This window comes from Salvelinus sp. IW2-2015, linkage group LG15, assembly GCF_002910315.2.
Source record: "Salvelinus sp. IW2-2015 linkage group LG15, ASM291031v2, whole genome shotgun sequence".
In the NCBI taxonomy this organism is placed as follows: domain Eukaryota; kingdom Metazoa; phylum Chordata; class Actinopteri; order Salmoniformes; family Salmonidae; genus Salvelinus; species Salvelinus sp. IW2-2015.
Genome location: NC_036855.1, coordinates 12,766,922 through 12,779,857, shown reverse-complemented (window position 1 = coordinate 12,779,857; position 12,936 = coordinate 12,766,922). Strand labels below are relative to the sequence as shown.

General features: G+C 45.3%; 1 protein-coding gene across 1 annotated transcript in view; it reads left to right on the top strand.

Annotated features, from left to right (window-relative positions):
- The window catches only part of LOC111974185 (3',5'-cyclic-AMP phosphodiesterase 4D-like), a 77,978-nt gene that overhangs the window by 40,231 nt on the left and 24,811 nt on the right, over positions 1 to 12,936 (top strand). The window contains 4 exon segments of the mRNA XM_024001822.3: positions 5,670 to 5,861; positions 11,331 to 11,367; positions 11,558 to 11,634; positions 12,231 to 12,280. Coding sequence (XP_023857590.1) covers positions 5,670 to 5,861; positions 11,331 to 11,367; positions 11,558 to 11,634; positions 12,231 to 12,280 — 356 coding nt within the window.

The window sequence follows — 12,936 nt, the reverse complement described above, 5'->3', positions numbered from 1 at the left end:
AAGTCACTGTGGGCCATGCAATATTCATGTATAAGTCACTGTGGGCCTTGCCCTGCATTAATGGTGCCAGTCTCCTGAGAAAAGGGACATCAGCTGCAGGCACCATCTTTCCCCAGAAAGTGACAAGGTCACAATCACCAGCCAGCTCCTTCAAAGACACATTTTCTTGCAGCTTAATCAACTCCATTTGCAGTGATGTAACATCTACCCATCTGAAGATCTGTTTTGCTTCTTCTGACAACCTTGTCACATTTGTGACCAAGAAGGGGTTCTGGATGATAAGCAACAGTTCTCTTCCAACAAAAGCGAGCCTTGAAGTTATCCATAAGATTCTGGATGAAATCAACATGGTTGGGAACATCTTTGTCTCCCTGCGTTTGCACCAAAAGATTGGGGAAGTGGACAAGTTCTCCCTGGAGATCATTCTTGAAAAGCTCCAATTTCTTCTGGAAAGCCTGGACTGCTGTTATCATATCACACACTGTGTTGTCCCGTCCCTGTAGCTTAACATTCCGTTTATTAAGGTGTGATGTAATGTCTGTCAAAAATGCAATTGTTTTCATCTTCTCCTCATCTTCCAAAAACTCTGAAAACCAAGTTGCCTTGTGACCCTTTTGCTGTGATAAGAAAGCTTTGATGACCTCCTGAATGGCCCAAAAGCGTTCCAAAACCCTGCCTTTGCTGAGCCGTCTGACATGGTTGTGCAGTAGTAAGTCATCACAGCTGTCATTGGCCTCTGTCAGAATGCCTCGTGGCAGGCGGTGTTGTAGGGATGATGTTGCTCTCAAAAAGTTGATCAGTTTCATCATCGTTGTCATGACCTCAGAATACTATTTTCCCAAACTGGCACACAGGACAGATTGATGGATGATGCAGTGATATGATGTTAGGTCAGGGTGGTCCTCTTTTAAATGTGCAACACTTCCCTTCCCTCTTCCTGTCATGGCTGGAGCTCCATCTGTGGTGATGGAGACCTCTGACTTCAGATCTATCCCCTGTCTGTCAGCATCCCTTTGCTGGCCTCATGTATATCCTCTCCCCATGTGTGTGCTTCTAGATTTGTTAAAACTAACAGCTTCTCACTGAATCCTTTCTTTGTTTTGTTATATAATCTGACAACCACCAGAAGCTTTGCGTTATCAGTGTTTTCTGTTGATTCATCCACAACTAATGAAATGCATGGTGCATTCTGAATGGCCTCATCAAGTTGTGAAGTTAAATCTTCAGCTAATATTTTAGTTCTCCTCATTGCTGTGGAACCTGACAGTGGGACCTGGCAGTGGGACCTGACAGTGGGACCTGACAGTGGGACCTGACAGTGGGACCTGACAGTGGAACCTGACAGTGGGACCTGACAGTGGGACCTGACAGTGGGACCTGTTTGATCTTTTCCATGAGCTCATCTTTTAGTTCACCTTCAAGCAAGGTKTCAGCAACTTCACACATGCATTATTTTACCATCTCAGCGTCTGAAAATGTTTTTGGGTGTTTTCCCAAATCCCAAGCTATCCTCATTGAACACGCCATTGCACGTTGTTGGGCTGTCAGTGAATTGACAAGGACTTTGATGGAACTCTCATATTGGGATTTGAGTTGGTTAATTTTGTTTGTTCTCACCTCCGTGTTCAGGGGATACTTCTGATCGAATTTACTATGCCTGGTGTCATAATGGAACTTAACATTGGCACTTTTCACGAGAGCTCAACATTGGCACTTTTCACGAGAACTCACTGCATATCAGACACATTGGTTTTGTGCTAGTTGCAGAGAGAATGAATAAATACTGTTCCGTCCACCCGTCCTCGAATGAATATATGATTTTCAGAGTCAACTTTTCTTTTTTTAGAACAAGCCATATTAACAAAGATACTGGTAACTAAGCTCCTTCTATCTGTAATATTTGCATAGATGTCAGTGTGATTCGAGGGACAATAGAGTGATGAGTACCAGGCAGTTAGCAAGTTTGGTAGGCTATTAATGACCATCAGCACCATCAGAGCTTGGAGAAGCCTAATTTCCATGACTAAACGGTCACATGGCATTTGACTGCCTTCGTGAMTAGTGACTGCCGGTGTGGCAGTAATATTGTCACCACAACAGCCCTAGCTATGCCTCTCAGCCGCTCTCTCTCCCAGGCCCTGCCTCTCAGCCTCTCTGTCTCCCAGGCCCTGCCTCTCAGCCTCCCAGGTTCTGCCTCCCAGGCCTTGCCTCTCTGGCTCTCTGTCCCGTAGGCCCTGCCTCTCAGCCTCTCTGTCTCCCAGGCCCTGCCTCTCAGCCTCCCAGGTTCTGCCTCCCAGGCCTTGCCTCTCTGTCTCTTTGTCCCGTAGGCCCTGCCTCTCATCCCCTCTGTCTCCCAGGCCCTGCCTCTCAGGCTCTGCCTCCCAGGCCCTGTCTCTCAGCCTCTCTGATGAATTAGGGTCACTAACTAGTTTTGAACTCCTCTCACCTCGTTGTCTAGGTCTTAATTGGATACAAATTGAAAGGAGAAACCAAAAACACTCTGCCCTCCATGGAAGGAGTTTGACACCCCTGCTCCAAGGCCTACAGTATCTGCCTCTCTGCCTCTCTGTCCTTTGCTTCCTAGGCCCTGTYTCTCTGCCTCTGACACGCTTTGCAGACACCAACCGGAATATCGCAGAGTACCCCGCCGAATACACCACTTGTCCCTTTAGTCAAAGCAGCTAGTGCCTTCATAACAACAAAATAAACAAACATTATCAACGTGCAAAAAGTGAATCTCTATAACACCATAAGCATGCATAAAAACGTATTTACATGCAACATAAATGATTATTCCATTAGATTACAGTTAACGAAATGTACGCTTATTCCGGTATAAATTAATGTATTAAATTTATTATACAAGATTTAAAAATTCTATAGCACAACGGCAGAGTCATGTCTGAAGTGTAAAACTACTAATGACCCAATAATTCATGCCTTCTGGGAATGTTACAAAATCCAAAGTTATGTATGTCAGAGGTATTGCAATGTAAATTTACTTTCAATTCGTCTGTCTGTATATTTCAAGACATGTCATATGAGGGTGTAGTGAGATAACTGACGGGTTGGACAATACTCTTCTCATCAATTATCTTTAAAAAAAGCGTATACTCAAAAACTGGAAATCAGCCAATCCTCCATCGTCCACGCAATGGAAAATGCTTTATTATCTAAAAATTGAAAGCGTGTGGGCGACGGAGAGAAACAAAACAGTACCGTTTGAGAACATGTGACAGAAAGTGATGCGGGCGCCGGAGATAAGAGTGGGGGTCTAGTGGGTCTGGGTAGGGGTGATGTAGTAATGTTTGTATTTGTATGTGCATGTTTTGTATTGTTTATCAAATATTTTTTAAACATCTTATAAAAATGAAATAACAATAATAATGATTAATACAAAAATAGATGAGAAAACAATGATTTTTATTGTTAAACGTGACTCTGTAAACTGATAATGTCAGCTAGCTAGAGTGGGAAAGTTAGCTGGTCCGGCTGTTGGACGTACTGCTGACGTTTCACCACGCAGACTACGTTCATACAATGTTATTGATTACTGCATTGTTGAGTTTAGAGCTTGCAAGAAAGGCATTTCACTGTACTTGCATGTGACGTTAAAACTTGAAACTGAAACTTGAATTTCGCCCCCCCCCCCCCCCCCCCTACGCTTCATTGAAAATGAATGGGCCACCCTGTCCGCCGTGCATCGTACCGGCTGTATTTCTGTATTTTGAATGTTATATATCTTGAGAACGTGATTGCTGACATGCAAAACATTTGGACTATATCAACAATGGACGAATGAAACTAATACCAAAAGATAGTTTTTGGGTGGAGTTTTCCTTTAAGGCCTCTGCCTCCTAGACCCTGCCTCTCAGCTTCTCGGGCCCTTCCTGCTCTGTCCTCTGGGTGGACACTGGGCTGAGGACATCACAGACTTATAGCCACATGATTACCCATGAAAACATTTATGGAATGTCCTGTGTTCTTTAGCGGAGCACATCCTAAAATGCTTCCCAGGTGCTGGATTGAGTAAGCACTTCTAAGAATGCAAAGTTTTGACCTGCAATGAGCCTCATTGGTTAAGTCTTGGTATGTCCTGTGTGACAGCAAATGGTAACGCCAGAATATCATTCTGTGTGCGAGAGATAGACATGCTGGTATTCTGGCTGTGGATTGCAGTGTTAGGTGGAGTGGCATCTATAATGTGTGTGTAATGTGTGGGTGTGTGTGGGTGTGTGTGGGTGTGTGTGGGTGTGTTTCAGGCTGAACCCTGGCCTGGTGCAGTGATATGACCTAGGGGTATGGTTGCAAAGCTACCGGTAATATACCAAAATTACCGGAATCATCTGTAATCTGTCGCAATCTATGGAAGTTTTGGTAATTTATACTTTAATAACTTTTTTAAAGTGTATACATTTTTTATATCTGTGTCCATATTGTCCATGAGTTTCTAGAGCAGAGACCTCATGGTGCAAGAGAAAATAGCCTTATTAAAAGCATCTAATCAACATTGCCATTATTTTCAATTAACTCTGCAACTCTTCCAACTATAGTCTTCCTTCACAACTGACACCAGTTTGACCCCAGTCCATTTACACAGCTCCAGACATTATTATGAGCTGTCCTCCCCTCAGCAGCCTCCACTCTACTATACTTTGCAATTGTGAATGCCTGTGTGTCTGAATGACCCTGGTATTATGAAAGGAGCAGGAAGATGGGAGAAAAGACTTAAATGATACACCACAGTGGAATCGCCATCAGTGCTATATTTGAATATGTGACTTGATTACAGTCCTTTTTTGTTGCTGAATCTCATGTCATGTTAAATCTTTATGGAATCACATGGTTCTATTAGGGAATCCTACAGTTAAACACAGATTGAATCAGTGGCCATTTTTGATGTAATGTATTTCAATAAATAGGAATGTTGAATCAAAGGCCAGAATCTGCCATTGGATTTCATTCTAAAGTTCCAGGGAGACRCTTTTCATCCAGGTGATAGAGGGAATATGCTGTTCAGAGCAGACAGAGTGCATAATGTGCTGTACCCATCCATAGCCACAACAACATGTCATCAATATACACAGTGATGAGCACAGCATCAGCTGACCCAGTCCACTCAGCTCACACTGTTCCCTTCACCACACACACAAGCACGCATGCACGGAGGCACACACGTTATCGCCACAGCTTTTCTCATCACATAGCTGACAGTGGTGATTACGATGAGGATGATGTGTCTGGTGCTACACGGAGGGGAATCACTTCCACTGGAGGATTAGGTCTAGTTACACAGGTAACAGGTCAGGTAACCCTGGGTGACAGGTGTAATCCTTGGGGTGAGGATCATCTGGGGGGACACTAAGGAGCGGTGACATCACATGGAGATTACGTCATTGTCCCAGGTGGTGGCGGTGACCCAATGAGTCATTGTCTTTATCAGAGCTGTGTTACTCACCAATACAGCTGCAGTACTGGCCTGAGATACAGTTGCCACATAAAGGCTTTTGGATATTTGAGAGAATGTTTAGAATCCTAAACAACCTGCCCAGTGTTCTTTAAAGTACAAATTAACAAAAAGCCAAACAGACATCCAGTGTTTCAAGCAGCCACACTGGCTAATGATTATGTCTAATGTTTCTTCTCTCTCTCTGGTTGTTGTGTGACAGTTTCGATGTGGACAACGGCACCTCGTCGGGGCGCAGCCCACTGGACCCCATGGCCAGCCCGGGGTCTGGGCTCATACTGCAGGGCAACTTTGTCCACAGTCAGCGGAGAGAGTCCTTCCTCTACCGCTCCGACTCGGACTATGACCTGTCACCGAAGTCCATGTCCAGAAACTCCTCCATCGCCAGTGACATGTGAGTGTTCCTTTCTCCAGCTGCCTCTCTGTTCACACTCAGTCTCACACTCTCTCTCTTGTTCTATTTCAGTCGATCATAGCTCACCTATTGCCGCCCCCCATCCACACACACACATTATCTTTCTACACATGCATTACTATTTCTCTCACTGAAGAGATGGATTGTTTTCATAGAGGTTATTTAACTTGATAGCTGTCTGTCAGTGTGCTTGTTGTCCCTCCCCAGGCCACTGTTTGATTGAGGTGTCACGTCTCTATTGTAAGCCTGTTTCCCTCAGCAGTAGGGGAAAGCAAATCTTACACTTGTAGGACAGCTAGCTGTAGTACCCTGAGTGTGAACCTTGAGAACGTAAAGGCCTTGCATTCTTCAGTTAGTTTGGTGATCACATTTGAAGGCTCTATTTTTAGGTATGTATTGTCTTAAATTCCTTCACTTACTACAACTATAGATTGCCATTGGGTCACCAACTTACTCGTTATCCCCAAGGTGACCAAATCAATACACACACATCTAAGGTTTCCAATGTGCTTCAGTTTAATTTCTGCCTCTCTTCTAGCTTTAGTAACGGACACACATGTAACTTGAACAGTAAACACAGAGACAGAGATGACAGAGACAGAGATGACAGAGACACAGAGACAGAGACACAGAGAGAGACACAGAGAGAGACACAGACACAGACACAGAGATGAGTTACCATTGAAGTGTATTAGTATAGAGCTGTGTAACCATCAACCATCTGCCACTTACCATGACTATCCAGTTACGCTCAAACAGGAAATTATGTATTGACTGAAGACAGTGTATCTCCATTCAGTCTGTAGTAAGGCGGTAGCCATATCCCTCCTGTCTCTCCCTGTCACTAGTKTTGCGTCCCAAATGGTACCCTATTCCCCATGTAGTGCACTACTTTTGTTTACCCACGTAGGGCTCTTGTCAAAAGTAGTGCAGTATGTTGGGAATAGGCTGCCATTCTGGACACACCCTATGATAGTGGCTGAATGACCCTGCCTTAGTCTAACCCACCTATTAGAATACCACACTAAAATCACCCTGCCTCTCTAAATGGTATTGATCACAAGTTCACAAGCCAGCTCCTCGCCAGGCTCTATGTTACATGATGTTCATACTGAGTCCCTTTACTTTTTCCAGTTGACACATCCAGACCAACTTACAGGAGCAATTGTAGTTAAGTGCCTTGCTCAAGGGCACATCAACATATTTTTCACCTAGTCAGCGCAGGGATTCAAACCAGCAACCTTTCGGTTAGTGGCCCAACACAGTCAATCACGGATTACAAAAAGAAAACCAGCCCCGTCGCGGACCAGGATGTCTTGCTCACAGACAGACTAAATCACTTTTTTGCTCGCTTTGAGGACAATACAGTGCCACTGACACGGCCCGCTACCAAAACCTGCGGGCTCTCCTTCACTGCAGCCGAGGTAAGTTAAAACATTTAAACGTGTTAACCCTCGCAAGGCTGCAGGCCCAGACGGCATTCCCAGCCGCGTCCTCAGAGCATGCGCAGACCAGCTGGCTGGTGTGTTTAAGGACATATTCAATCAATCCTTATCCCAGTCTGCTGTTCCCACATTCTTCAAGAGGCCACCATTGTTCCTGTTCCCAAGAAAGCTAAGGTAACTGAGCTAAACGACTACCGCCCCGTAGCACTCACTTCCGTCATCATGAAGTGCTTTGAGAGACTAGTCAAGGACCATATCACCTCCACCTACCTGACACCCTAGACCCACTCCAATTTGCTTACCGACCCAATAGGTCCACAGACAACGCAATCGCAACCACACTGCACACTGCCCTAACCCTCTGGACAAGAGGAATACCTATGTGAGAATGCTGTTCATCGACTACAGCTCAGCATTTAACACCATAGTACCCTCCAAAATCGTCATCAAGCTCGAGACCCTGGGTCTCGACCCGCCCTGTGCAACTGGGTCCTGGACTTCCTGACGGCCGCCCCCAGGTGGTGAGGGTAGGTAACAACATCTCCACCCGCTGATCCTAACACTGGGGCCCCACAAGGGTGCGTTCGGAGCCCTCTCCTGTACTCCCTGTTCACCCACGACTGCGTGGCCATGCACGCCTCCAACTCAATCATCAAGTTTGCGGACGACACTACATGTGTAGGCTTGATTACCAACAACGACGAGACGGCCTACAGGGAGGAGGTGAGGGCCCTCGGAGTGTGGTGTCAGGAAAATAACCTCACACTCAACGTCAACAAAACAAAGGAGATGATTGTGGACTTCAGGAAACAGCAGAGGGAGCACCCCCTATCCACATCGACGGGACAGTAGTGGAGAAGGTGGAAAGTTTTAAGTTCCTCGGTGTACACATCACGGACAAACTGAATTGGTCCACCCACACAGACAGCGTTGTGAAGAAGGCGCAGCAACCTCAGGAGGCTGAAGAAATTTGGCTCGTCACCAAAACAGCACTCACAAACTTCTACAGATGCACAATCGAGAGCATCCTGTCGGGCTGTATCACCGCCTGATACGGCAACTGCTCCGCCCACAACCGTAAGGCTCTCCAGAGGGTAGTGAGGTCTGCACAACGCATCAACGGGGGCAAACTACCTGCCCTCCAGGACACCTACACCACCCGATGTCACAGGAAGGCCATAAAGATCATCAAGGACAACAACCACCCGAGCCACTGCCTGTTCACCCCGCTATCATCCAGAAGGCGAGGTCAGTACAGGTGCATAAAGCAGGGACCGAGAGACTGAAAAACAGCTTCTATCTCAAGGCCATCAGACTGTTAAACAGCCACCACTAACATTTAGTGGCCGCTGCCAACATACTGACTCAACTCCAGCCACTTTAATAATGGGAATTGATGGAAATTATGTAAAAATGTATCACTAGCCACTTAAACAATGCCACTTAAATATAATGTTTACATACCCAACATTACTCACCTCATATGTATATGTATATACTGTACTCCATATTCATCTACTCTATCTTGCCATCTTTATGTAATACATGTATCATTAGCCACTTTAAACTATGCACTTTATGTTTATATACCCTACATTACTCATCTCATATGTATTACTGTACTCTATACCATCTACTGCATCTTGCCTATGCCGTTCTGTACCATCACTCATTCATATATCTTTATGTACATATTCTTTATCCCTTTACACGTGTGTGTATAGGTAGTAGTTTGTAGGAATTGTTAGGTTAGATTATTTGTTGGTTATTACTGCATTGTCGGAACTAGAAGCACAAGCATTTCGCTACACTCGCATTAACATCTGCTAACCATGTGTATGTGACAACAAAAAAAAAGATTTTTTTATTTATTTTTTATTTTGAACACTCTTAACCACAAGGCTACCAGCTAACCCATTTGCAATGCAGTGTTAGATGTTTGTTTAGTATTTTTTTTTATGGTATTTCGTTTTTTTTCTTGTCACATACAGTACACCGGATAGGTGCAGTGAAGTGTGTTGTTTTACAGGGTCAGCCATAGTAGTACGGCACCCCTTTACTCTGGAGGCCAGCTGTTACTCTGGGGGCCAGCTGTTACTCTGGGGCCAACTGTACTCTGGAGGCCAACTGTTACTCTGGGGGCCAACTGCTACCCTGGGGGCCAACTGTTACTCTGAGGGCCAACTGTTTACTCTGGGGGCCAACTGTTTCTCTGGGGCCAACTGCTACCCTGGGGGCCAACTTTACTCTGGAGGGCCAACTGTTACTCTGGAGGCCAACTGTTACCCTGGAGGCCAACTGTTACTCTGGGGGCCAACTGCTACCTTGGGGCCAAGTGTTACTCTGGAGGCCAGCTGTTACTCTGGGGGCCAACTGTTACTCTGGAGGGCCAACTGTTACCCTGGAGGCCAACTGTTACCCTGGAGGCCAACTGTTACTCTGGGGCCAACTGCTACCCTGGGGGCCAACTGTTACTCTCGAGGCCAGCTGTTACTCTGGGGGCCAGCTGTTACTATGGGGGCCAACTGTTACCCTGGGGGCCAACTGTTACTCTGGAGGCCAATGTTTACCCTGGGGCCAACTGTTACTCTGGAGGCCAGCTGTTACTCTGGGGGCCAACTGTTACTCTGGGGGCCAACTGTTACTCTGGGGGCCAACTGCTACCCTGGGGGCCAACTGTTACTCTGAGGGCCAACTGTTACTCTGAGGGCCAAATGTTAATCTGAGGGCCAACTGTTACTCTGGGGCTTATCATTGATGTACTGTAAAATTAGAAACCGATGTCTTTGCTATCTAACACTGACATGAATCCCAAACACAGTATATTGGACTAAATGACTTGCTTTTCTAGGGAAACAAACATAGATGTCTCTAAGGAAATAATTTACTGACAGAATCTTATTGAAATTTCTTTGGTGCCTCTATGTAAACAGTTCTGTCTGCAGATAAAAAATAAATAAATCCTGCTGGGTACTAGCTAACACAAACCAGTGTTAGGGGCTGGGGGGAGGGAAGTCAGGAGGAGAGGGAAGCTGGAATGCAACCTCTAGCCTAATCTCTCTCTCTCTCCCTCCCTCSCCACTCGTTCTCTCTCTCTCACGCTCTCTCTCAGTTCAATTTAATTTAAGGGGCTTTATTGGCATGTGAAACATCTCTCTATCACCCTCCCTCTCTCTCTTTCACTTGTCCTGTTTTTCAAGCTCTATAAAAGTATTTTCCCCTTTACTGAAAAGGTACGATATAGAAGAATGTTATGGAGAAATAGAGGATTGAGATTGCCTCTGTAATAGTTTACCAGTTTACTTCTATGACCATAACTACTACTGCTGCTAATGAAATGTCAGTGATAGGATGTGATAACCTTGGAGCAGGTGATTTTTCTTCATGTCTATTTCTTCCTCCCATTCCCGCCCTCCCTCTTTCTCTAAGTTCAGAGGGCAGTGTTTGTGGCACATWCCACCCTAGTCTCCTAGGATGACAGGGCATGATGCCACCCCCTTACTTTGTGCCCACAGACTTGTGGCAGCACAGGAAGTGGGTGGTGATTGGGGGATAAAGTGAGGAGGGGTTGGGGGGATTGCACACTGTTTTACACCCACAGGAACCCAGGGAGACAGTCATTTAGAAGGAGAGGAGGAAAGAGTTTTCTTGCGGTCGTTGTGACCAGTGTCAGAATTTAGGAGCTGCCATGCGAGTCATTGGCAGGTTTTTCAGAGAACCGAGGGTCCACTCTATTGGCACGTTCCTGGCTCGTGGTAAAAAGTGAAAGTGCATAGAGTCAATGAAGAAGCAGATATGTTTATAGATATATCCATAATATAGCCTAGTAGACGTGCCATATATCCATGCTACACGTACTGCCATAACATGGCTGGAGTCATTTCCTCTTTGTCACCGAGCGGGTGGAAATTTGAAGGTCATGTTTAGATCTGTGTATAAAAGTGTGTCCAGGTGTGTCAAAAAATAAAATGTAACCTCTCTTTATCTTGTTCTCTTTTTGCAGTCATGGCGACGATATGATTGTAACACCATTTGCACAGGTGAGCAATGGCGCGCACATGCTAAACAAGTTGTATTGTGTTGTTTTGCTGCCTAATTCCTTGGGGAAACCACAGTAGAGTATGTTATCATGATATTGTGCAATAGACACAGGCCCATTGTTCAATCACTGTTCAAACGTGTGAGATTATTTTGAGGGTTTTAATGTTAATCTGTCCTGATCTCCTTCAGGTTCTGGCCAGTCTAAGAACTGTACGGAATCATTTTGCTGCATTAAGCAATTGTTCACAAGACAGAGCGTCCAACAAGTAAGTCCTCAGAAGCATACACTGTATACTCAATGAATCTGTATTTACTGCTGTGTAGTAGTCTAGAGCAAGGCACCCAAATAACCAATTTATTGCCAAATATTAGTGTTGTTTTTCTTTTTTGGGACTATATATGTATTTATATGATGATATCTCCAAATGAAGTCTCCTGCTATGGTGTTTTGTTAAAAATGGCTTCAGTATTCCCCATACCATCTCTCTTTGGTCTGCGCGCTATACAGCCAGGCACTTGCTGCTGCTGCATTTTACACAATGTGGTGGAGAAGACGTGAATGTCACTCCTTTGCTGTAGTTCTCCCCCTACTGTTCTTGACTGGGACTACAACAACACTCAGTAAAGGTGCCCCCCTGCCATATTGCTCCTGTTCAACGTGAGATCTGTGATGAATGAGGACTGATTCAGCTGAACAGGGAACGGTGCAGTATATTGACCTCTGTTAGTGAGACAAAGAGGGGGATAAAGAGAGGGGGAAGATAGATAGGAGGAGTTCGATAGGGGAGAGATGGGAGGTTGTGCAGTAGTGTTGTTTTGGGAGGAGATGTATCAATGTGTGTTTTGTTTCTCCCCACACCAGGAGATCACCCATGTGTAATCCACCACCCATCACCAAGACCACCTTCACAGGTACGCTGATAGTCTTTAAGTGTGGTCTCTGTGTATGTTAGTGTGTGAGTGTGGTGTGTGTGTGTGTGTGTTGTGTGTGTGTGTTGTGTGTGTGTGTGTGTGTGTGTGTGTGTGTGTGTGTGTGTGTGTGTGTGTGTGTGTGTGTGTGTGTGTGTGTGTGTGTGGTTGTGTGTGTGTGTGTGTGTGTGTACTGTATGAATATGTTGATACAATTGAAAGGAGGGAGAGAAAATAAATGCTCTACCGTTCTACAGCAATATTGTCCATTCTATCAGCTGTGGAAAAGGCAAGAGGCCTTGATGATGGTGTCATGGCATTCTGATATGACAGATGGGGATGGAACTGTCAGAGACGAGGATGATGATACAGACATCCTTTAGTGGGAGCCAAACAATACGACACTGGATAAAAACCATCCATGTTTAGAAGAGATACGCCTCTAGCTACAGTATAGCACAATGGGAACCAAAAACCATATAAGCTGCAGGACAGTGGTTAGCAACCCTGGTACAGTACGAACAGCAGGACTGTTTGACTTGTGGTCTGTCTGTCTGTCTGTCTGTCTCGTGTCTGTCTGTCTGTCTGTCTGTCTGTCTGTCTGTCTGTCTGTCTGTCTGTCTGTCTGTCTGTCTGTCTGTCTGTCTGTCTGTCTGTCT